General features: G+C 34.6%; 2 protein-coding genes across 2 annotated transcripts; one reads left to right on the forward strand and one right to left on the reverse strand.

Annotated features, from left to right (window-relative positions):
• Positions 1 to 8,017: 8,017 nt before the first annotated feature.
• On the reverse strand, positions 8,018 to 9,047 carry LOC110113174. Its single transcript, XM_020845628.2, has one exon. It carries the CDS (start codon positions 8,993 to 8,995, stop codon positions 8,129 to 8,131), a length of 867 nt encoding a protein of 288 aa, XP_020701287.1. The 5' UTR covers positions 8,996 to 9,047; the 3' UTR covers positions 8,018 to 8,128.
• Positions 9,048 to 19,556: 10,509 nt separating this feature from the next.
• On the forward strand, positions 19,557 to 20,423 carry LOC110113176 (probable lipid phosphate phosphatase beta). Its single transcript, XM_020845631.2, has one exon. It carries the CDS (start codon positions 19,618 to 19,620, stop codon positions 20,260 to 20,262), a length of 645 nt encoding a protein of 214 aa, XP_020701290.1. The 5' UTR covers positions 19,557 to 19,617; the 3' UTR covers positions 20,263 to 20,423.
• Positions 20,424 to 26,207: the final 5,784 nt, after the last annotated feature.

Raw genomic sequence — 26,207 nt, forward strand, 5'->3', positions numbered from 1 at the left:
ACGGGTCAACTATAAAGCTTCGATTAATTAACATTTTAGAGGTCTTGACAAGGTACTAAGTAGCTTAAATAAATTGGGGATTCATAGTCTTCCAACTATCATTATGAATTGTAACCATATGGACAAGTCAATTTATCATTACCAAGAGCAACAAGAGCTTAACTAATCACAAGATCGTTCACATTAACATGAAGAGTAATTTCTCATTCTCAACTACAAAAATAGCCAATTTAAAGAGAAAAAATTTCCTCAATAACTACTGATAAAAATTCTGTCGATAAATTACTGATAGAATGATAATAGATTTTTTCATTATAAGATTTAACAATGAAAATTCCATCATTAATTTGTTGATGAGTGATGGATTAGGTCACATCATGTCCTAACCTTGACTCATTATTACTTCTCGTATGCTCCTCTCTTTGTTCTCTCTCTCATTAGAAGCACTGCATTGATAATACATAAACAAATAATGCATATAAATAGATAAGATATATTCTTTTAGTGATTTATGAATGATTTATGCATTATTATTTTACGGAAATATTGAATTTTATACAAATTATTGAATTTTAGATTCATTGTAATGATTCGCTATTTTTATTATTGATCATATTAAGTTTTATTAATAATATTTTGTCATTAATTATATTAATTGCTATTGATTATATTAGACTGAGCATATCATATTGATTCTTTAGTCCTTGCATTGAAAGCTTTAGTGAGTTTTAAATTTAACTAGACTTTTCAGCCCAAACTACTGCAAAATGTCATTGCATCGCATTATAATTACAACAGTTGTGTAGCGGTTTTAAAACCGCTACAAAGAAATTAGTGTCGAGTATAACCACCATGATAAGTAAAAAAATTGTGCTGCGATAGCCTTATTTTTTGGTATTGAGATATTGTTGTTAAAAATTAAAATAAATTTTTTTATTGTTTTCTTGAAAGAGGAAGAAATAATAATACATTATTTTTTTTTTTTTGGGACATTTAGGTCATTTAAGGCAAACGCACACACACAACGCATACACAAAGACTCGATCAAGACCTCTTAGTTGAAAGCATAAGCTCTCAACCAACAGGCCAAGATGAGCTGTGTCTGAGCATCCATTTCTGTGTAAGCTTTCAAGATTCAGTATCAGAATCCATATATTATGATGCCTGAGATTCAAATGTGTAGGTATTTGAACGATTGCTTCATGGCTGATTTTGTGTAAAACATTTGCTGATTATGCTGATTATGCGATTCCAGTTTTCTTTGGGGAATAGTTGCTTATAATCAATGTGTTTCAGACTCCCAGGTTTTCTTTTTGTTGATGGAAAGATAATGAAATAAAATGAAATTTTAATAATTTATAGTTTTGTTGCATCCTGCAATATTCGTGGTGGTAGAGAAATATAAAGTTTAACTATTAGCTTTGTACGAAGATCTAGGACACAATCGGATAAAAAGGTATGGTGCAGTATTTATAAGAGGTACCAAGATTTTTATGTCAAAAATCCTGAAAAAGAGAAAAACCATCAGGCCTAGTCGAATTTGAATGAATATACTAGAATTGGCAGTTGATTATAAATGAGGCCCTTCATTGGAGGGAATGCCTGGTTTGATGTAGCAAATATATATCATGCAGAGTGCATTACATAGTGGAAATTGGAAGAATTATAACTAATATGTTCGTTTGGTCGGCATGATCATAGTCGGCTGGTGACGGAGATCAAAAAAATCGTATTCAGGTGACACTGGTCAGAAAGACCTTATTCGGCTAGCGACGGAGGTTGGAAGGAATGTAGTTGATGGGCAACAGAGGTCGGAAAGATGGTAGTTTGGAGATAAAGGTCGAAAGGACCGTTATTTGGAGATGAAGGTCGGAAAGACTATAGTCAGGTGACGGAGGTCGGAAAGACAGTATTCTGGCGGCAGAGGTCGGAAGAACCGTAGTATGACGACAGAAGTCAAAAGGACCGTAGTCAGTGGTTGGGTGGAAGTCCGACATCAGTTGGTGGCCAGGCAGAAGTCCAGCATCAATTGGTAGCAAGGCAGAACTCCAGTGTCAGTCGGTTGTCAAGTGGAAGTCCGACTTCAGTTGGTGGCCCGAAAGAAGTCTGGTGTTTGTGGCCGGGTCTAAGTATGGTGCCAGGAGGTGGTCGAGGAAGAGCTTGGTGGCATTGATTTCTCTTCTTCTTCTCTCTTTTTTTCTCTTCTTGCTTGCATGAGGGGTTTATTTATAGTTTTTTAATAGTAACATGACCAGTAAATAGGTGGAAAATTAAGGATAAGTTGAGAGTGGTTTGAATGGACGACCAATGTTGATTCCATTGATCATGGACCGTTTATTAGACCTTTGAATGTTTTAGTGATGTCAGAATCAAGTGATCTTGGGCTTGTTGGATTCATCTTGTCAAGCCGCTCGATTCGACTATAAGCATGTCACGTTTGGAAGTCATTTGGTCATCCAATTTAAAGTTTTAACTCTCCAAATATACTTTGGGTCTGTAATTAGACCCATTTGGGCTCGGATGGAGTCGAATTTGGTGTCGTTGGGTTCATATTTTCGAGACCTTCAGTTCGATTATAAGTTTGCTGAAATCAGTTTTAATTTTGGAAGTCTCCAACTTGATTATTCCTTGAGATTCGTGCCTGATCAAGATAGTTTTTTTATGATATATCAAGTTCAATTATGAATCTGGAACTATTCAGTAGTTTGAAGTTATCTTCTTTTTTATTTGCTGGGTACCGAGTGCAGGTACTGAGCTGGGTACCCACCAATAAGGTCACGTGTCACATTTTTATTGGTCTCCGTACGTCCTCCGCACTCCGCACAGAATAATAAATCCAAGCCTCCAAGGGGAGGGAGTGAGAGGTGACTTGGTTCCTTTTTTTTTTAATGCTTATTTGATAGAAAGCTTTCTCTTACTATGTTATGTAAAAAATTAAATGTTTATTTTTTAAACAAAAATATTAGATAAATAAATTGAATATTTAAGTTTTATTTGGGATAGTTTTCTTACTGCTTTCTAAATTAACTTTTTAGCACAAATTTTTCTGAAAGCAATTGAAAAATAAGTCATTGGAATCATTTGAGATGAGATATAGACTTCATTTGGGACTGCTTTTATACTGATTCTTAAAACAACTTTTGAGTTCAAAATTTTAATTTTGTACTAGAAAGCTGTTTTAAAAAGCAATAAGAAAATCATCTCAAATAAAATCATAGTCATAGTAGAAGTTAAATCCTTACAATAAAAATTGAAGAGAAAGAGTTTGCATGTTGGAAATTGAGACAAGAGTTTGAAGAATTGAAGGCTATACTAGGCTCCAAAAAAAGCTTTGATGAAAGCAATGAAGCATGTGCTAACACCACATAAGTTAATAATTCTATAAGTGATTTTGAAATAAGATTCCTTATTTATCTATCCCTTGAATATATATTTTTTCATATATTAATAAGTTTGGCTGATGTTTATAATCGAAGTATTGGAAATAATGATTATAATTGATGCACTCTAAATTTCATGTAAGAGTGATCCAATTTTTTGAGAAATTCCCCCCTATAGAAAATTAAGCCCTTTAGAAGTCTTTTAGTCATTTTTAAAATCTTCAAATCCTGTTATAAATGTAACATATCATTATTAAATCTTCGAGTTAGCAATAAAAAGGATATTACCAACATAGTGATCTTGATTCTGTAATTGATAAGTGGTTTATTATACATTATGTGCTCTTTAGAGCTTCTATATCAGCTTATATGCATGACATATTTAGATGAATAAAGTTAGGGGTATCAACTTCGGGTCACGGGTCGAGTTTGGGTCGAACCCGAACTGACCCGGGTTCAAACGGTTTGACCCTAACCCGACCCGGGTAGGAAAACGGGTTGGAAATCCGAACCTGGACCTGACCTGGCGGGTTGTCGGGTTGACCCGACCTGACACAGACTCGGACGCACGCGGGTGCGCGATGGCACGGACTTGGACTCTAACGCTGGACGCACGCTGGCTGGCGAGGCGAGCGGCAGACACGCAGGCGCGTGATGGCACGGACGCGCATGGGCAATTGCGTGGGCAGCCTAGGGCGCGAACAATTATTACGTCCTCTGACCTGACGTAGAGGTACGTTCGGCCGTCAATAACATGTCGCCACGTGCTCTTACTCTTTACCGCGCGACCCGACGACTTGACCCGGAGCGGAACCCGGGAATGCTATTTTCGCGATTTTCTCGGTATTTGCTCGGTATTGCTTTGCAAAAACGAGAAATACCGCTCTGTGAAGACCAAAACTATACAAATACCGAGTTGTACCGAGTTTTTCTAGAACTCGATACAACTCGGTACAACTCGGTATTTGCTCAGGATTTGCTCGGTATTGCTAGGGATTTGCTCGGTATTGCTAGAAAAAACTCGGTACAACTCAGTATTTGCTCGGTATTGCTAAGGATTTGCTCGGTATTGCTAGGTATTTGCTCGGTATTGCTAGGAAAAACTAGGTACAACTCAGTATTTGCTCGGTATTGCTAAGGATTTGCTCGGTATTGCTAGGTATTTGCTCGGTATTGCTAGAAAAAACTCGGTACAACTCAGTATTTGCTCAAGATTTGCTCGGTATTGCTAGGGATTTGCTCGGTATTGCTAGGTATTTGCTCGGTATTGCTAGAAAAAACTAGGTACAACTCGGTATTTGCTAGGTAATTGAAATATATCGAAAAGATGATGGGATGTTGTTCGGCTCGTCAAGGATTTAAAAAAACGCACGCGCTAGAACCCAAAAAACAGCGGGTCAGGTCGGCGACTTTTCTTCATGCTACGTGTCGCTAAAATATTGGTGGCCGAACGTAGGGCGCACGGTAACGTGCTGGCAGGCGTGGGCAGGCTGGCAGCTTCACGACAAGGGGCAAGGTAGCAGCGCGGGCAGAGTCGGGTGGGGTCCTCGGGTTTAAGAATTTTATACAATGAGATTCTTTGAAATAACATATACCCTATAAGACTTATGACTTTTTAAGAATTTTATAAGTAATATATACTTTATGAGACTTACGATTTTTTGAGATTTTTGAAAAGAACCTATCCTTTCTAAAGCTTATTCCTTTAAAGATTTTCTCCTTTTAAGATTTTCGGAAAGAACTTATCCTTTTGATACTTATGATTTCTGAAATTTTTAGAAAAAAATTTGAGATTTCATAAGCTTATAAGCCTTCTAAATTTTTAGAAAAAAATTTATAAGCTATATGCATTCTAATATTTTTAAATTAGTAGAGATCTTACCAACCACTTGTTCATGTAAAGTCTTTTTAATGGGAACTCCATCCAATACTAGCTTTGCTTTCAAACTATCTTATAAGCATAAATTCTAAAAGTTTGGAGTGGAGATATGCCTACAACTTACCCTCATGGTTCTTTGTAACTAAGATGAAATCTTATTTACAAAACAACATATCATTAATATCAAATATATAATACATGATAGCTTAAAAATTATATTTTTGTGGGATATAAACTCTTTTAAAAATCTCAATCATGTAACAAGCTCAAAATTTTTTGGTTGCTTGAGCAACGGGGATCGTTTTATTGGATATATTGGAGATAAGATGACCGAGCTAATAAATTTTTTTTTTTCTTATTTCTCTAATACATCTAAGTTTAGAAAACTTGATGTTCAAGATAGGAACATATGCTACATCCATAAAATTAAATTGTGCATATATAGTGAATATTACATGGTAGATCAAACTAGTATCTACTATCATAAAGTGGAATAGAATGTTTGATTGAAAGGAAAAAAGATCAAAAGCCTTTATAGTGCATCCTCCAACACCACAAATATCATGAAGATTAGGTTAAAATTCAATTTGAGGTAATCCTAAATTGATGAAGGTGGATACAGAGAATACCAATTGAACTACATGTATCAATCAAAATCTTTGTCGCTTTAATAGTACATATCATAATTCTAGTTAAGTTGATTAGAGAATTTTGATGTGAATAATATATTCCCTCAAAATTATAACTATAAAAGAATGGTGTTACATTTGGTGGAAAGACACTTATAGTCTCTTGGCTAATCCCGGATCTTTAAATGGATATTTAGGCAACACATGCATGAATACTCTTATGTTTGCTAGAAGATTGTTCAATTTGCTTTTGATGGGCATGATGGCCTCATCAATAATAATTTGTGCATGTCCTCAATGAATAAGATTAATTTATAAGCGAACTATCTATGGTATATGTAAGAAGTAAAAAGGACTAAGGTGAAGACCTATGAAAAATACCAGAAGTAACTCAAGATCTATTATTGGAGTTTGTTAAGCATTTGCAAAGAATATTTAGAAATACACATTAAGGGTCTCACCCTCATTTTGTTGAATAATAGAAAGATGAGAGACAATAAATAATCCATCGATTTATAATGAACAACTCAACAAAAAAGCCTGGTGAGGTCAATGAAGGTGTGAATGATCATATTGGATATATAATAGAACCAAATACAAGCTTGGATCTTAAATGTAGCAAGGAAGACCAACTAAATCTTGTTGAACATGAATGATAATCCTATAATGATAGATGTGTTTGTAAGGATCAGATGACCCATTATATGGGTCTACAGTAGGCAATTTGAATCATATTGGAATGTGATGTTGAAGAATAGCATCGATTAAGGACAATGTTACCTAAAAGCAATGACAAGGAGAAAATTGATTCTTATCCCATAAAGGAAATTCCTTTTTAAAGGAGATGTATATGTTTTTAAGATATCATAAAGTGTGTCAATAAGGTGAGGTCTAATTAAACCCTATAAAGTTGATTGGGTAAGTGTTGAGGAGATCTTTATTATGAGGTTGTACTGCATAAACTTGAACATGATGATGATTGGATCCTACATAAGTGCCATCAAATTGATTAACCCTGACATGTTAATTTTATTGCGGATGAACTCCATCATGATGTAAAAGTGCTCCTTATTGTCTAATCTCCTCTAAGAGCTTAAAGATTTGGGCTTGATGTTCCTCTATCATGTTCATATGATTCTCCAAAGTCAAGCATTGGCTGCCTTAATCAATTGGATTATGTCGTTGATTGAGGGATTATTTATTAGCTATTGAAGAAGTATTTATAGTATGTAGGAAATATTTTTCATAGAACATGCAAAATCTTTGTATTAGAATATCTATCATTGTTGAATGAAAGACTTTAATATCTTATTTTTATATGAATATCCAACATACATATAGATAAAATAAGATTACAAAAGATAATATAGTTTTGTTTGAAAAACTCAAAAATATAAAAAAACACGTGGCTTGATCTAATTTAAATAGTCCACTCTATAAGAAAGATTACAAAATTTTGTTATTTCCCTTAATAGAAGACCACAAAATTACAAGTAGAATCCTAGCTTGTCCTCATGTGATTGTAGTAAAGAATATTGAACAGTTATGTGATGAAAGTCAAGCAATGGCAGTAGGGAGACAATCATCCGACAATAAAAGTTGAGCGATTGTGATCAAGAGAGGTGACAACTATCAAACAACGATAAGTTACAACACTCAGGCAATGAGGTTCAAGCAATAGTGATTGGATGACAAAGGCCATTTCATCGATCGTCAAACATACCATATCTCCTCAAATTTAACTCATAGTCTCCTTTATGAGGACGATCGATGTCCATTTATTATTTTTTCAAAGTGACATTATAATAAATTTAACTAAAATTTCAAAACACTCTATAATTCTAATAATAACTATTCTTCCATCATTCAAATGTCTTAACAAGTCAAAATTGAGTAATCTTGAAAATTTTACCTCGTTCAGACGACCGGAAAATTTAGAGATTGTTTTGTTCTTCAAATAGGATCAGATAGTTTTAAACTAATCTTCAAATACTTGATTAAGGTGACATTTCAAGAATAAAAATAATATTACAAAATTGACTAAATTGGGTGAAGATTTATCTCATTTTTACTCTGCATTATTTATTATGTATTAATAATTGATATATTAATGAAGAATTGTCAAGAAATAAAAATAAAACAAAAAATAATAATTATTTTAGTTCTTAAAAGCTTGAACTACACTTACCTAATAATAATATCTTATTAATTACATGCTAATAAGAGCATTAAGAAAACCCTCATACTTTGTAGATGATGAGGAAACAGGGGAGCACAGCCCGCGGGTCGATGACCAGGAGCTCCGATTTACCAAGGCAGACCGAGTCAGCCTCCGAATTTGGGCCGAATGGATCTCTGACCCGACCTGCAATAACCCGACAAACGAGCATGGCCCGACGGCCCGTTCCTCGGCCTGAATTCTCATGGGCCGCGCCGCTACCAGCGAAGGTACGAACGCCCTCCAGTTTGCCCACCGCACATCGGGCAACGCCGGCGTCGTAGATCTCGCCTCCGGCTGCGAAGGAGGAATGGAATCGCATCATCTCGTTACCGTCGGCGGCGCAACGAGGGTCGTCGGCGCGGGAGCGGACGGCGGCTCGGCACTCCTCAAAGCGGGCGACGGCAAGGGGTGGATTGTGGACACGGAAGAGCATCTCGATCTCACCGGGGAATGGTGCGCCGAGGGAGGACCAACTCGAGCGGAATATTATCTCAACCACGCGACGGGAAGAGTGGCTTTGCGGGAGATTGTCGAGAGTTGGAAGGGGTAGGGTAGCCGGCGGCGAAGATGTAACGGTAGATTGCTTGGCTTTTGGCTTCGGTCGGGATTTGGGTTTCGGATTAAGGGTTTTAGATAGGGTTTGGGATCGATTCCGTTGGGAGGTTTTGGCGGGGGAGGAAGAGGAAGTAGGGGATGGGGGATTGTTAGGTGGAGGAGGGAGTTTATGGGAGATGAGAAAGAGGGCGTCGCGAAGAGCCTGGGAGGAGCTACGGCAGGAAAAGGCCGGTGCGTGGAGAATCTTCGCCGGTGCCATGCGCTTAGGGAGGTAAACGTCTTCCACGGCATTGGATTTGCAGTGCAGCGACTTCAGCCAGCCCGTCGCCATTGATGCTGAGAGAGAGAGAGAGAGAGAGAGAGAGAGAGAGAGAGAAAGGGCAAAGAGGGAAGAGTCCTAAATCTGCCCTTCAGATTTTGTTAATAAAGTAAACTTTCTCCTGATGCGAATTTATATGTAGCACTTAGAGGTCGGCCCAACTACAAAATAACCAAAATAAAGGTGATTTTTTTAATAAATATAAATTATCAAATAATAAATTTACTAAGCATCCATATTTTAAAATTATTAGTATAATCTTTCAATATTCTAAATTTAGTAATATATTATTTATAATTTACTATTATTATTTTTATAATTTGTAACTATTGATTATATGAAATAATCACATACATTTCAAGACATTTATCTATTAAAAACAATAAATTTTCTTTAACATTATGTTATTATATAGTGCTATGATTAAGTATTTACTTATTTAATTTTTTTATCCATCTATTTTTGACAAATTTTGCTCTAGACGCCACATTATACAAATGAATGAAGAAATATTTATATTATTTATTTTCAGGAGTAAAAATTCATTTATTAATAAAATTCTCTGATGAGGGATAAACTCTTATATTCCTAAATTACTCAATAAAAATATTCAAAATTCATTCGAACTACTACAAAATCGAACCTTTTTTTAATCTACTTGGAGCCTCGATTCATATGGATTGTTACGTACTTAGTTCAGACACAAGCACCCTTTGGTTTTGTCTCTGTGAACAGTAAAAACATATAGTTACTTTTCGATTTGATTATTGATTATTTGCTGGGTATTTAAATGTCCTGAAGATACCAAAATTTAGAGATCTTAGGCTCGTTAGATTTGTCTGATCGAGCCTCTCGATTCGACTATAAGCATGTCACGTTTGGAAATAGTTTGGTCATTCAATTTATGGTTTGAGCATTCCAAATGTAGTTCGGGTCTTTGATTTGGACTTATTTGGGCTCGGATTGAATCGAATTTGATGTAGTTGGGTTTGTCTTTTCGAGATATTCAGTTCGACTATAAGTTTGTTGAAAACGGAGTTTAAATGATCCCATATTTAATTTAGAAGGTTTCGAACTTTATTTTGCCTCGAGACTAGTGCCAATCAAGATAATTTTTTGATGATAAAGATTGAAATAATAAAATATTTTAACAATAAACATTAATTTTATGTATTATATATATATATATATATATACACACACTCATTCAAATCCCCCTTCTATTGTTTACTTATGTTTAACTATATATAATATTGTGTTTGGTTAACAAACCAAATTTATTGATTAGTGTTTGGCAGTTTATTTGTTTTACTCTTATTATGTTATATTATCCTTAAGTTCATATAATTTATTATTTTATTTTATTTTATTTTCATTCATAAGGTTTACTTTATAGTAAGCATATGAAATAATTTGATATTTTATTCTAATATAAATCTTTTTTCTATTTAAAATATTAGGTTAAATATATTTGCAAAAAATTTAATTTTTGGCAAGAAATTTGTTTTTAATATTAAATAGTGTAACTAAGGCTTATTATTCATCTCTTTGGATAAAGTAGAGTATGGGATAATCTTGTGATTAAGTTAATGTCAGTTATATTTTTATATTTAAAATGTTAAATATATTTGTAAAAAAATCTAAGTTTTGGAAAAAAAAATAATTTTATTATATTAAATAGCATAACCAAGGTTTACTATGCATCTCATTGGATAAAGTATTGGATTATTTTTTGAAAATGGGGTTGTTTGGTTTGAAGCGAAATTGGTTAGAAGCATTTTAAATATAGAGGTTTTGAAAATATTGATGTTTAATTTCAAGTAAGAAAAATATAGAGTAAAATTTTGATGCTTTTGGAATGTACTATTTAGTATAAATTTTAAAGTATTTGGAATTTGATAAATTTGGACTATTTTCAAATATGTCTTAAATTTTTTATCATTGTAATCGGCTACCACCACCACAAGTTGCAACCTCCATCGGCCAGCAACGACCATCCCTGGCCACTGCTAACCACCATCGATTGGTGCTAGCAACCACCGGTCGCTGCTCCCTCTGTTGCTAGCTCACCACTGCCTTCCAATGGGAACCACCGTATTTGGCCTTTTACTCAACATTCATTTTACTTTAAGAAAAAAATAAAATGATAAAAATCACTTGTATTTATTTTAACCCATCAAAATAACTTAAAACTAATGCCTTGGTTGTTAGATTTGGACCAGTAATTAAAATCAAATTATTGTGACTAAAGGGACGAAATCCGCCTCTTTTTCAATATCAAGCAAAATAGGATTGTGAAATGGAGAATCTAGCTAATGAGTGAAATAGAAAAAAAAAAATTCAAGCAGTTGCATTTATTAAAGATGGGTAATATAGTTAAAATATTTATTCTTCTAAAAAAAATAACTTATAAAATCATTAATTCAATAATCCTCCATGCCTTGGTTCTTGGATTTGGAGGGAGAGGGTTAATTATGATGCCTAGCCATCTTGAATAATTATTACGTCCGGACAAAAAATCGGAAATCCGAACGTATACCGAGCAATACCGAGTGCTCGGTAACGAGCTCCAGGTGACGTGACGCGTAATTATTGGTCTTTGAACGTGTCATGTGACCTGACGTAATAATTGCTCAGCCATCTTTGCTTTTGCAGGTTGTGAGCACACAAAAAATTGTGAAGTGTTTTGGACTTTTAAGAGGTTCATTAGCAATCATTAGCTAACATGTATGGAATGGAGAGGAGGATTATGATGGTAATTAGTGGAAAAAATTGACTTACTTTTGCATTATGCCCAATAATCTGTAATGATTATGGACTTAATTATTAAATTATAGAATAAAAGTTATTTAGGTTGGTCGATCTATGGTTGATTTGAGGCACATATTATATTGCATTACTTTTAAGGTTTGAATTGACCAATGTGACTTCATAGGAGATAGGGCCTATGCTAATTAGAAATGTTTTATGATGGATTTAGCTGTCCCTTTTATTTAAGTAGTATTTGTTAATTGAGTGGAATGAACCTAAGGCTTCATTTGAGACGGTTTTTTTATTTCTTTTTAAAATATTTTTTTTAGCACAAAAAATTAATTTTTTTTATTAAAAAATTATTTTAAGAAGCAATAAGAAATCCGTCCCAAACGAAGCTTAAGTTTGCTAACAAATTCATAATTATGTTTATTTTTAGCACTTTGGTTATAGGTTTCGTTTGGGACATGTTTCAGCTTATTATTTTTTAAGTTATTTTTTAGTACAAAATTTTAGTTTAAAAAATTTTTGTACTAAAAAGTATTGTAGATTTCGTTTAGGATAACTTTTTTACTATTTTTCAAAGCAGCTTTCTAATAAAAAAGTTTAGTTAAAAAAGTTTTTGCACAAGAATGCTACTTTAAAAAATAGTAAAAAAGTTGTCCCAAATAAAGTCTTAAAAACAATAAAAATGATGTCTGAAATTAAAATAATAAAGAAAGTTAATGATCAAATATATTTTTAATTGTTATAGTAAAATATTTTGCATCATAGAATTAGAAGTTTGGGTCTTTAAATGATTTTAAAATTCATTTTTTAAATTAATTATATGAATAAAATATTTTATATTATTTTAAAATTTAATATTGAAGGGAATAGCAACACCTAGCTAAGAGGACAGTTAAATTGGTGTGTGCTTAGCAAAAGCAATAAAAAAAATTTAAAACCAAGGGATAAGAAAATATTTTTGAATTATAATTTTCTTAACCGATTAAAAATTAAAAAAAAACCAATTAATAAGATAATTTTAAAGATAAAAACTAATAAGATTATTTGGCTATATCCATCATAATGTTATTACAAGTTACAAATAAACTAAGGATTTATGTAAGATATGAGATCATCAACAATCACTTTATTCATTGAGCATAAGTACATAAGAAGTACAAGTATAATGAAGGAAAGTAACAAATCAAAAGAAAAGAGAGTAGATGGATTTTTTGGTGGTTTGAAACCAGCACCAATGTTCACACCTCAAACCTGTAAACTTATTATTTTATTACACGTAATTCTCACAAGTTCACTAACAAGCATTTTATGACGTGGAGACTAGTTGATGCTAAGTCATTTGGTGTCTGCTTAAGATGAATACCAAGGGAACTTTTTACATTAAGGTAGGAAGACATAAGAGCTGAAAAGGATGTAGGAGAGAGGAGATTGACCTCATTCAGAAATGAGGTCAACAATTCTATTAGTTAGGTGGTTTTACTTTGGGTAGTATTTTGAAACTACCACCTATGCCCACACCACAAACTCAAGGTTTCATTACGCGCAATTTACACAAGTTCACTAACAAGCATTTTATGACGTGGAAGTGATGAGTTTCTAAGGATTTGGTTTGTTGTGGCCCAATTGTAAGTAGGATCTGAGGTTATGGTATATGTGAAAACACTAATATTGAATATATGAAGGATTTTGTGCAATCCTTGATTGGTCAATACAACTTACCTCCTACACAATAATGAGTACATGGAAATTCAATTGACATTGATAACTCAAAAAGTAGTTCATAGTGATAAGGACTAACTAGGGATATCAAAAAATTATAATGTAGTGCCTACAAATTGATCATAGATATTATAGGAAATGTGTTTTTGTAGTAGTAGTTTTGAACCGATAATGGAGATCGAATGTTACTTCTAGTATGCAGTTGAGTCGGCAAGCATTCTGGAGTAAGGATTGTGCTATGGAATATAGGACAAATTAGTGCCTCGTGATCTATTACTCTCCATAGATTCTCTCTTAGAAGTTTTAAAGATACTCTTAAAATGTTAAATGTGTGAGTGAACTGACCATAATGTAAGAACTATTTATAAAGCTTATAGTTACGATACATTAAATAGGACGATCATGATCATACAATATGTTCATTAATGTTAAGTATTGTTGCGTGCTAGAATATACGCGGCGGTAGAGTTTATAAATATTCGTCTTAGCGTTGCACGAGTATTCCGCACACAAACAGAAAAGAGAAGTGAACACCAAAGGTTTTTACGTGGAAAACCCAAAAAGGGAAAAAACCACGGGGCCTCGCCCAGTTGCAAAGTTCCACTAGTGTTTTTGTAGGTTACAAATGGCGGATTTCGTCCCACAAGTTGGGATAATCCAAGTAAAATTTGTTTCTTCCAAGAAGTTTACAAAATTCTGCGAATTCCTGGTGCTTCCTGAAAATCCGGCAGAGTTCCGGCGTCTTCAGGCGGCAGGAAGAGCTCCGGCGGCGGTGGTCGAGGAGGTGAGGAATCTCCTTTTCCCCTTTCTCCTTCTCTTTCTCTTCCTCTTCTCTCTCTTCCCTTGAGTCCCCTTGGTGTAGAATGAGGGCTCTATTTATAGTTTTTCTGGAGTGGCATAGCCCGTAAATAGGCGTGAGATCAAGGGCAAACAGGGAGTGGTTTGAATGGACGGCCGATATCGAATCCTTTGATCATGTACCGTTCGTTGGACATTTGAAGGCCTTAATGATGTCGGAATTCGATGATCTTGATCTCGTTGGATTCGTCTCGTCGAGCCGTTCGATTCGAGTATAAGCTCGTCAAAATCGAAGACCGTTTGGTAACTCAAATTGCGGTTTGAATCTTCCAACAACGCTTTGAACCCATGATTCGGACTCATTTGGGCTCGGATTGGATTGATCTTGGTGTCGTTGGGTTTGTATTTCCGAGACGCTCGGTTTGACTGTAAGATTGCTGAAATCGGAGTTCATATGCTCCCGGAATTAATTTTTGAAGTGTCCGCATTGATTTTGCCTCGAGATTCGTGCCCAACCAAGATTATTTTGTGATGACGTATCAAGTATGACTATCTCAATGATTTATTTTGACCTAATCCAATCATGCATAATATGTTGTTGAATTGTATAGTATGATGTAACTTTATCAACATAGATCATCTTTGTGGCTGATCAAAGCAGTTCAAAATGCTAAAAGACCAATTGTATAAAGAGTGGTTTGTATAGTGCAATTTTATTTTTTGTACTTATAAACTGCTTTAAGAAGCTGAAAGAAAGTCGTCCCAAATAAAATCTAAGTATTTCATATTGTTAATTTGCTCGTACAACGTTATTGACATTGGCCACACAGGTATCTGACGAGCTAGAAGTCTGTAAAATGGCTTAAAGCTATCTTTTGACAGTGCATGCTGCCAACTCTCTGTGATTCTCATAGCTTACAATAAGATTTGGTTATTTTAATCATTTCATATTTATGGGGCCTCTAAACCTAATTACATGTTATGATTATCATTTAATTAAGAAAATAAATTTCCTTATGTAATTAATTAGTCAAAGAGGTAGGACTGGCCTTTGAAGTGGAGGACAATAGCTAGTGGGATTTGTTTTGGGACAGATCTCATTTGAGTGAACAATTATTACGTCCTCTGACCTGACGTAGAGGTACGTTCGGCCGCCAATAACATATCGCCACGTGTTCTTACTCTTTACCGCGCGGCCCGACGACTTGACCCGGAGCGGAACCCAGGACGAACCAAATAATTGTTCCATTTGAGTAGGTTTGTTATAATCAAGTGACCACAGATTTCCTTCTCTTAATATTTATGTCATCATTGCTATATTTGGGGCTAGCTTACAAGTATTACAAAAGCTGTAAAAATAGAAAGAAAGTTAAGGTTTTGTTTGAGATGACATTTTTATTGCTTCTTAAAGTAAATTTTTGGTATAAAAATTTTAACTTTCGTACTAAAAATCTGCTTTAATAAGCAGTAAGAAAGCCATCTCAACCGAAGCCTAAGCCATAATTTAAAAGGGATAAATTTAAAAAGTCTTTTGATAATTCATATACGATCAATTTAATTCCAAAGTATCTTGTTACTATGATCTGGTCCTTCAGTTATACAAAATTGATCCAAAATAGTTCATTTGGAACAAAATCGAGATTAATTTTATATAGTCAAGAGACTAAATTGGAATCAAATTTATATCACAATTATAACATAAAAAACTCTTTGGATTGCTTTTGTGTAGTTCAGATACAAAATTGTAGTAACGTGATGCTCTATGATTAAATTAATTTGATCTATTTTGAATTGCTTTTATACGACATGCGTATAATTTGTTTCTTTGGGGCAACATTTTATGAACCTATTGATATATATTATTTATAGAAATCTATGGATATAGTGTTTATTTGTAATGTATATGCATTTCTTTTTTAATATTAAACCCAATCTACAATAATGTTGTGAATTAGTAAAATTCTAAGTGGTTTATGTTAGATTCAATTAATATATACTTTGAGTCAGATTTGTGTCAACTATTTTGACCCATATGATAAAATGGTCGGATTCAGATCATGCTTAATCAAATTAGATTTATTTTGGTCTTATCATAATACAACCCATCAACTCAAATTGGCATTTCTAATCAATATGAAGGTTAATTGAGCTTTCACACACAAGAAAAAAATGGCAAATTGAATTATAAAAATAATTGCAACTGAGTTTAGCCGAGCTCGACTCATTAACAAGCTCATGAGTTGAGCTTATCGAGTTTCAAGCTCGAGCTCAAGCATGATTTCGAGCTCGTTGGATTATCGAGCTTTAGTTCGATTCTCAAAATGCTTGACTCGATTACTTGTCGAGCAACTTAAGTGCAGAATCAGGCGGAACTATGCAATCCGAGATGGCGACGAGGGCTCGGACGGCGGAATGATGGGGAAGGCTTGCTCGAGCACATACTTGGATGACAAAATCATGGGGTGGGTTCAGACACGAAAGGCGGAGTCGCGGGGTGGGTCACGGTCGAAAAATCTGAGCTCGAACCATGGAATCGAGCATCTCCATGAGCCGTTTTCAGTGGTATGAGCCGAGCTCGAGCTCGCCTTTTGAGCTAGAGTTTGGTCTGACTCCAGGTTGACTTGACTCAGTTTGCACTCTTGATATTTGCATGAAAAGGATTGGGCAAATAGTTTCTATATTCCTTTGAGTCATTTTCTCATGACAAGACTCTCTCTCTCTCACACACTCTCTCTCACTCAATTACAAATACATATAGGTGTGACCTTAAATATTAAGAAGAAAGAAGACATAGATCTCCTTATCTTTGACATTGAAGTTGAATAAAATTTCGTTTATAATAATTTTTTTTTATTATTTTCTAAATCAAATTTTTAGTATACAAATCTTTTGAACTAAAAAATTTTATACTAAAAATTAATTTAAAAAATAATAAGAAATTCGTCCCAAACAAAACATAAAAATTGTGCCTGATTTTCAAGTCATGAATACAAAAGAAAAAAAGAAAAATTTCCTGCAGCACTTCCCACTGATGTAACCTTTTAATATAGAATATATTAGGAGGAAGACGTTGTTATCTTTTGCATTGGAGTTTATTGAGAAGCATACCTAATTTTGTCCATATCATTATAAAAGGAAGAGGAGATAATCCTCTACATGATTCCAACCAATTTTTTTTTTATAAGGATTGTTGTAAATTTCAATGGTGATGATAATGATGTAACACCATCCTTCAATGTCTAGCAATTTAGGATTTTGTTTGAGATGATTTTTTTACCGCTTCTTAAAGCTGATTTCTATTACAAAAGATAAAATTTTTGTACTAAAAGTTGCTTTGAGCAGTAAGAAAGCCGTCTTAAATGAAGCATAGGTTTCCATCTTGGTCCGATTTCTAGGCCGAGCTTCTTTCAACAAGACATGGTTTGAAACAAGAGACGGGCATATGAAAGAATCAATGTAATAAAATTTATAGTTAAATTGCCAGATAAAAGAAGTTTGATGGTGTTAAAACCGCTTGAGGTTTAAGTTTTTGTATTGAAAATATATTTGATCATTAGTATACATTCGACATAATTTCGAGCCCGTTTGATTCACTTTCTAATAAGTTGTATTCGAGCTAATGATTTTGATGGAATTGATAGGCTCATTCGATTTACGAAGTCCATAGATCTTTTTTGAAAGCCTTTGTCATCCATATTAATGATTGATTATGATCAAGAAAGCAGACCCAGATTTTGATAAAGATGATTGTAAAATTATTATGGGAAAATTTTATTTTTTGAAAGCTGCTATGAAAAGCAGCTCCCAGCATAGAAATATCTTGAAAGTTGTAGTTAAATAGAATTATTTTTTTCAATTTGAAATGCAAAGTAATAAGAAAGTCGTCCAAATAAAATCTAAATAATTGAAGGGCTTTATGATAGATTGTTTCGGTTCAAATGAAAGAACTAAAATACTTAAATTAAAACTATACTGAAGATCAAGATCAATGTTTTACGAAGTAATGCAGAAAATAGAAAGAAAATATGAATCATATTATTTGATTTCGATCTAAGTTTATCTCTATAGGAGAATTTGAAACTCATTATTCGGTGCAGTTATCAGATGCCGTCCGGAGGCCAATCAGAATGTGCGCCACTTCAGCAATTCACTGTGTGGTGTTATTGTGTACCACTGTGTATCGGGTGATGTAACAAGTCTTGATTGACCCCCGGACGGTCCGGTGACCGCCCGCAATAATTTCTCCTATTTTAGAACAGTATGCGGTTCAGGCCTTATTAAAAAATTTCAAATATTCGTGTGACTTTGAGAACTTACAATTATGAGTCGTATATATTCTGTAGTTGTAAGGGCATTTACATCCAAAATAAACTTTAAGATATATTTATCTCAATACATTCGTAGCAGTGGAAGCTCAATCCCGACGATGGAGAGGGATGACAGTCTAAACTCATTTACTAACATCACTATTTTTTTGTGATGGGAGTGAAGATTATGTTATGTTATTTTATGTAAATAATAAATTTATGTATTAAATATATAAATGATAATTTTTTGAGTTCTTCTAAATTAGGGGTGTCAAAATGAATCCGCGGGTCGGCCGGGTTCGACCCGGATTTAAATGGGTTGACCTAACCCTACCTGTTTTTACAAACGGGTTAGGAAATACAACATGGGCCCGACCTGTGCGAGTTATCGGGTTGATCTGATCAGACACACTAACATGAAACGGGCGTAGGAGACAACGATTTATCCTTACTAAAGTTCGGTCGTAGATATGATGGCTATTGCAGGAGGTGGCGTGATTGACGATATAAGATTAGGGGCAGCGTGATTGACGATATAAGATTAGGGGCAGCGTGATTGGAGTCGGTGTATCTGATGGCTCATGTAGAAGGTGACGTCTTGAGGTGGGTTGGGCTGGTTGGAGCTATAGGAGGTGTAAGCGACTGCGAACAGACGACAACGTGACTGGAGGCTGAAGGTCCATATGTCTGGAGAGGTGAGACTTGCTGCTTGCGGGAGTTGTGAGATGGAAGGGTAGGGTTTTCCAGACAAGTCAAACTGGGTACTTTCAGTTTTTTTGGGTCAACCTGAGCCCGACTTGATTTTTGAAACGGGTCAACTTGCCGAACTCGAATCCGACCCGTATTTAAATGGATTAACCCAAACCTGAAATATTCGTGGTCAGGTCTAAGTCAGATTTTGGGACATGACAAATATTAACACCCCTATTCTAAATCCAATAAATGTTTAATATGCAATGTATAAATTATTTAAAAAAAAAATCCATTTTCAATAGAATTTCAACGGTTCAAAGGAGGAAGGGGGCTGACTTGAGATACTGCCGGACAATAATGGCTGCCCAAACAGTAGCGGCCTCCGTCACCGAGGCTGCGACGTCGGCCACAGCAAAACCAGCTCCCTTTCTTCTCCACCGCCTAATTGATCTCGACATAGCCTTTTCCCTCTGGGTTCACTCAGCCTGCCTACCCATACCCCGTTGGCTCCTCAAAGCCCTAGAGATCTCCGGCGATGGCCGTTTCTGGTTCCCAATCCCGATCTCCCTCTTCTCCTTTTCTTCCCGCTCTCCTATCCTTCTCGCCCTCATCCTCGGTTCCCTCCTCGATCTTCTCCTTGTCGGACTCATCAAGCACCTTGTTCGCCGTCCTCGCCCCGTCTACAACAAGGGTATGAATCTCACCTTCGCCGTTGACCACTGGTCGTTCCCTAGCGGTCACTCATCTAGGGTCTTCTTCATTTCCGCCTTTCTCATTATGTGCGCTGATCGCTTCCGAGCTGACCTCGACTCCCACCATTTGGTCCACGGCTACTTTGGAGGTGAACCCACGGACCTTTTTCTCATGTTTGCTTGCGTTTGGTCGGCTGCTACCTCGGTTTCCCGCGTGTTGCTTGGCAGACATTTTGTGCTTGATGTGATTGCCGGGGCATGCCTGGGCGTTTTTGAAGCTCTGCTCGTCTTCCATTTGATGAAAATTTAGAGGAAAAAGGAAAACTTTTTTGATAAGTGTGTGCAGTTCTTTTATTTCTTTTATAGCAAGCTGAAATCACGATAGTTCTTATTGGAGTCTGCTATTTTCTTGTGCAAATTCATTATTCTGGTCATGATTTCTTTAACAATTTTGTTCGTGAAAGAGCTAAATGTTTGTTATTTTGGAAAGTAAAAGTAACTATTTTGACATGTATTTAATGCCAAGTACTATATATATATATATATATATACTACTTAATTGTTCAGTTAAGGCATACCTTTGGTTCCCTTCCACTAAGCAATTTTCCAATATGTGTACTCCATGTGCTTGGTAGCCTTTGGTTAAGGTGTTTCTGTTTGTATTTTAGCATGAGGGATGCCTATGATATGATTTACTAGATGATATGGCTAAGAGGAAGATTGGTGGTCCAGGATGGTGTCTTGATCTGATATGAAATGCTACTATGAACCTAAAGATTACATAGCATACACATCAAAGAAAGGAAATATGAAGGTAAATTTCTAGGGGTTTTTTTTTTTTTTTTTAAGATGTTTTTTTTTTGTTAAGATGTAATCTAGAGATATATTGTGCATGTGTTATGAAAACAGCTATAAGATAACCTATAACAATCTACTATAGATGCAAATGGAAACAATTAGGAATTAAGAAAATGAACGTTTGAAGAAATCTTAATCAAAGAAGTGCAGGAATTGACATATTTGAATCTTCTATTCCTTTTAGATAATAGAAATTGTTTCTTAATGAAGATTATTGTTTGTGGAGGAATTGACAATTAATAATCACCTGTCCCAAACTGAAATAAAATCAAGCAAAGGCAAAAGATAATATAGAAGATAGAAAAGTTGATGAGTTGGGATAGATAAAAAATATAAGAGAAGAACGAGTCGAGATTTCACCTATTTGTTTGAAGTTTACATTTGGCACAAGAACTTCACATCAATGGCAAAGTGATCTTGCATTGAGACAAAAGTTGATGACAAGTTCACAAATCAAGGCTCTGTATCATGATTTTGGCCATTTATCATGCACAACTCTCCCCTCATGGATGGTTCATAATTCTTTTAAAATCATGAGAGAATAATTAAAAAGGCGTAGTTTAAGATCTCTTGATGGATACATTGGTCATATTAGTCAAGGAGATAAGTGTTTTCATAAAATGCTTGATTTTTGGATCATTCTCCTTGTTTTGTTTGGCTAATCCAAAATTTCATGTATTTGAAAGCTTTAGCTTTTATTTTATTTTGCTTATGTTTTTTCTTTGTATTAAAACAAGTCATTAATCTATTTAATAATATTTTATTGGCTCCTAATGCTTTTCGAAGTTGTCTACGTTTGCGAAAAATATAATTAGAATCTTGTTTTATACTTTTTGATTCATTGATTAAAATTTATTTTTGCTTGTGCAAATTTTGTTTGGAAAAGCTTGGAGGTTGCTCCTCTATTCAGTGAAATTTTGTGGCTGATTTCCTAGGCTTTAATGAATCCTCAATCATTTTTTCTCCTCCTTATTCTTTCTTATTTCCAAATATAATTTTTATCTCCTCCACTTAGATTCAAGTCTAGATTCCTTCAACCTTAAAACATATCATACCTCTTCAAAACTCTCCGAAATATTCCTCCACATGCCTCAAAACTTTCCAATGCCTCAACTATCTATTAACACTAAGATACTATGCCAAAATCTTAATATAGAGAGATAGCTTTCTGTCGTGAGCTATTAGATTAATTATCATAACTCTCTACTATTAATCTAAAATTCATAAGAACATTGCAATTAGTTTACTAGCATTTCAAATCTTTGATATGGAGTTCCTCTCAAATTTTCTCCAATGGAAACTTGGCTTTTCATAACCTAAAAGTTTTTGCAGCAAAAATTGTCTAAATTCAGAATATCTATTTCACCACCTTTCAAATAACTCTTCTATCATCATCCTAAGGGCACATCAATTAAGTTGTTGCTTTCATTATAAAGTTCCCATAGACCTTACATCATACTGGTATTCGAGCCAAGGGCTTTAAAGAAGCAAGGTCAAGGAACTTGAATGCACACATTGTTCTCGATAAAAATAGCAACATTTTGGGACAAGATTTAATTTTTGAAGATCGAAAGAATTTGTGTTATTTTGCTATCCAGATTTATTTCTTCTTCAAAAAAAGTTATTATTGCTGTTCAAAGTATTAAATTTTCTTATTTGATAGTTCATTAAAAAAATTAATAATTACATCCTATTTAATAACTCTTTATAAATTTACTTTTATCTAAGTTATTACATCTACCAAAAAGACCTAATCTTTGTGTGAATCTGTCATAACCTAATTTTTTTTGAGATTTCTTAAATAGAAAAAGTGTGTTCGATAAACACAAGCCTTATCTTGATTAAAATTAAAACAAAGTATCTAAAAGTTATATTACTGTTATTATCATTTAAACTTTATATGCTTCGTGTAGTCATTAATCTTTAAAAAAATTGATTGCTTTACAAAATTCATAAAACAAGTATCACGTAGCCTTAAAATTGATAGTGAATGAAATATTGAGAGGTGTTTTTTCGTATGTAATTGAAGTTGTTGACTTGGTGACTTCTTTCTGTGAATTTCATTATTGACAATTTCACTATTTATCATGTATTTACTATTCAATCCAATGTCATCCGTCTTCTCTCCCACCATGCTAAGGAAACCCTAATTACTACCTCTTGATTTTCCCCTTCAAAGACCACAGTTTATTATACAAGTGCCCAATATCCACTCTTAAATTGACCCACTAAAACCCCCTCACCCTCATAGCCTCATTCGTCAATCTCACTACTCACCTATCATATTTAGCTCTAAACCCTTCTCCCACACTTGATCTCGCTTCTAAAGTCCCGTAACAAACCTTTTTCAACTTCACAACTGACTAACAAAATCCCTAAATCCTCCATTTCTCGTCACAATTACCTACCATCATTAAACTTTGCTTCTAGCCACCCCAAGAAACCACAATTCTCCCCACATTTCTAAAAGCTACAAACTGTCATTTGCCTGTGAAAGATCCTTCCTTTAACTCTACATCACCTCCAACTAGTGACCGCATAACTTTCAAGGCAAAAAAAAAAAAAAAAAACTAGATGGCCACATAAAAGCCTAACCGTACCTTGCATATAATCTACGGTACCTGTATGTTTTTTTCTTGTAGCAAAATTTAATAACCAGTAAATAATTTGAGTACAACAAGAACCAATTATGAAGAATTGCTAGGGCAAAGTAAAATAGTAAAAAATAAAGTTATTAATAGCATGAGGTAAGGATGCAAAATTCTTTTATTTGAAAGGGAAAAAACAAAAATGCTCATTAGCAATGCCTTGCTTGAAGTTTGACTATAAATCACGAATAGTTTCAAATGACTTCTATGTTTGTATTGGCATGTGTCGGTCACGGACATGCTCTGAAGCGCCTTAACATATGTCTGACATGCCAACAATTATTTTGGAATATTTTTTACTATGAAATTGAACTTCAACACTTATCAGACATGGTGGAACACAAATATGACATATTGATGACACGGGTTTGGCACTTGAGTGCACAGTTTGGTACTCAAGTCCATATTTCTTAGGGGAGTTGCCCTAATTATTTATAGCATCACCCTCTTCATATTTCGTGTAACTTGCATCTACATAGCATAGTCGAACGAGTTCTCTCTTATTGACCCCTCACATCTCCACCTCCGCGTAAGTCAAAGACTTCGTTTATTGCTCTTCGATCTCACACATACTCCTTCATCGAAGCTAGATACTTCATTTCCCCCACTTTGATCTTCCGCTCCTCCATGTGTCGAGGCCGAAGATGAAGAAATCTCATGTCTTCGTTGAAGTTAAAGCACCTTAACCTAAGGTTAGTAGAAGGGTAAGGCTCTCTACCACACCCTATTCAAATGAGATTTGAATAGTTTAATTTATAACTATTATTTAGTTCCTGGCTTCTAGCTTTTCATTATTTTCTTAAAAGATTTTGTAGTTAAGCAAAGAATAGTACTTTTGTATAGATATTTTCTGTATTTACGCAAAATATGAGATAAAAATGGGTAGTAGTATGAGATAAAATGGGTCAGTAGTTTAATTTACTATTATTTTGCTCATTTCTTTTTTTCTTGGCAAACATGATTTGAATCTCATATCCACCAGAGCATCAATACTTTATAGACTCCCATCAAAATCAAAAGCTTGCATTGAAATATGATTATTGACTTTGTTAAAGTAGAATGAGGGGAAACCATATGAAGAGGCTCACGATAAATGTTCAAACTTTTTGGTTTTGAGGTGATCGTTCCCCTAGGAGTTAATAGGGGCATGCTTAGAAGGTTTTGATGCCATTGAATGGTTGAAAGTTGGTATCATATTTTGAGTGCATACTTAATTTGAAGGAGAAACAACAATTATCAGTTTAAATGGTTAAATTAGATCATTTGTGTGTTTCCCATAATTTTTTTTTTACTTATTTGGTTTCTTTAATTCCAGATGAGCCTTGAAACATTTAAAGTAGTTGTCTTTTAAATTCAACCTTCTACCATTAACTACTAGAAGAAGAACCAATCAATCCTTCATTTTCAAGAGGGATAGAAACATCCAATTCAAATATAATTGTAGCTATAGACAAATGTGTGAGATTATTCGTTGCAGCATTCACATGTAAAGCTTTTCCAAAAATAGAATCAAGAGAGTATAAGATGGATTGGTTGAAATAATATGAGTAAAGATGAGATGGTTCCTTAAATGAATGAAAATGAGGAGTACATTTTAGCATTTGCATCGAGTATCTTCTCTAACATAGTACTATCATTACGAAGAGAGTATGCTGTAATCAGCTTTTAATGAAATTCTTATAATGATATGATGATCTTCATTGAGCTTGAGTTGTCTAACATTAATTTATGAATGATCTCTAGAATGGGGTAGCCTAAAGAAAATTTATTCACAATAGAAATTGAGAGTGGACTAGCGAGCTTTGATCTCTCATCTTCGGTGAAAATAATTGTAGGCTTATTTTGAAAGTAAATGATTGCTTATGTTAAATCATAATTGAGTATTTTTGAAAGAATAACAAGAAATGGTTGGATGAGGGCTCTAGAAAACTAAAAGGCTTCAACCTCAATAACTTTAGTGAAGGATTGAGATGTGCATGAGGCAGTAGAAACAAACCTTGATATTTTAAAATAAGGAGAGTCTTAGAGAAAATAGGGTTTACTATAGCAAATGGTGGCGATGGAAATGATTGATCATTAGGGGTAGCTGGTGTGCTAAGGGATAAGAAGTTTGATTTAGGAGCAAATACAAAGATCTTGATCATCTAAAGGATCCACCCAAAAGTGACGATAGAAAGACATATCCAATCAACATTTATTTTGACCTAGGAGATGTCAGTGATGCTCGATGAGGTGAGAAACGTTTGGCAATCGAGAAAATATTGCACGCCATCCATCATGTAGCCCCATGACATTAAAGTCAGGAAGCAGCAACTGCTAAAAGAGGAACCCAATCTGATCAGGTGGTGCCGAGGCAGCCTAGCGAAAAGGCTACTTATGAGATGCAGTATCAATGAGCTAAGTAGGGAGCCCCCATGCATTTTGAGTGACATGCCCCATGCAATGAGGGAGCTTAGCAAGGGTCCCTGCTGGTGATGCCAGTAGGATGCCACATGGAGGGAGCGACTTAATAGAGCCATATGCGAGAGAGTTTAAGTTTATGTAGGTTAATGTTTTATCACACGTACATGTACTTGGGAGTACTATTATTTGGGCCTGTTCCGCTTTCAAATAAGCCTTGCAAACCTACAAAATAGTGAGTTGAATTCATAGAACTTGAAATTTTTTTGTCTTGCTATTCATTTGACTAGTTTTCTTTTTCAAAGCTAGCATGGTCAATTCGTCCTTGTATGGCATTCAACATGTACTT

Source organism: Dendrobium catenatum, unplaced genomic scaffold (genome assembly GCF_001605985.2).
Source record: "Dendrobium catenatum unplaced genomic scaffold, ASM160598v2 fragScaff_scaffold_706, whole genome shotgun sequence".
NCBI lineage: Eukaryota > Viridiplantae > Streptophyta > Magnoliopsida > Asparagales > Orchidaceae > Dendrobium > Dendrobium catenatum.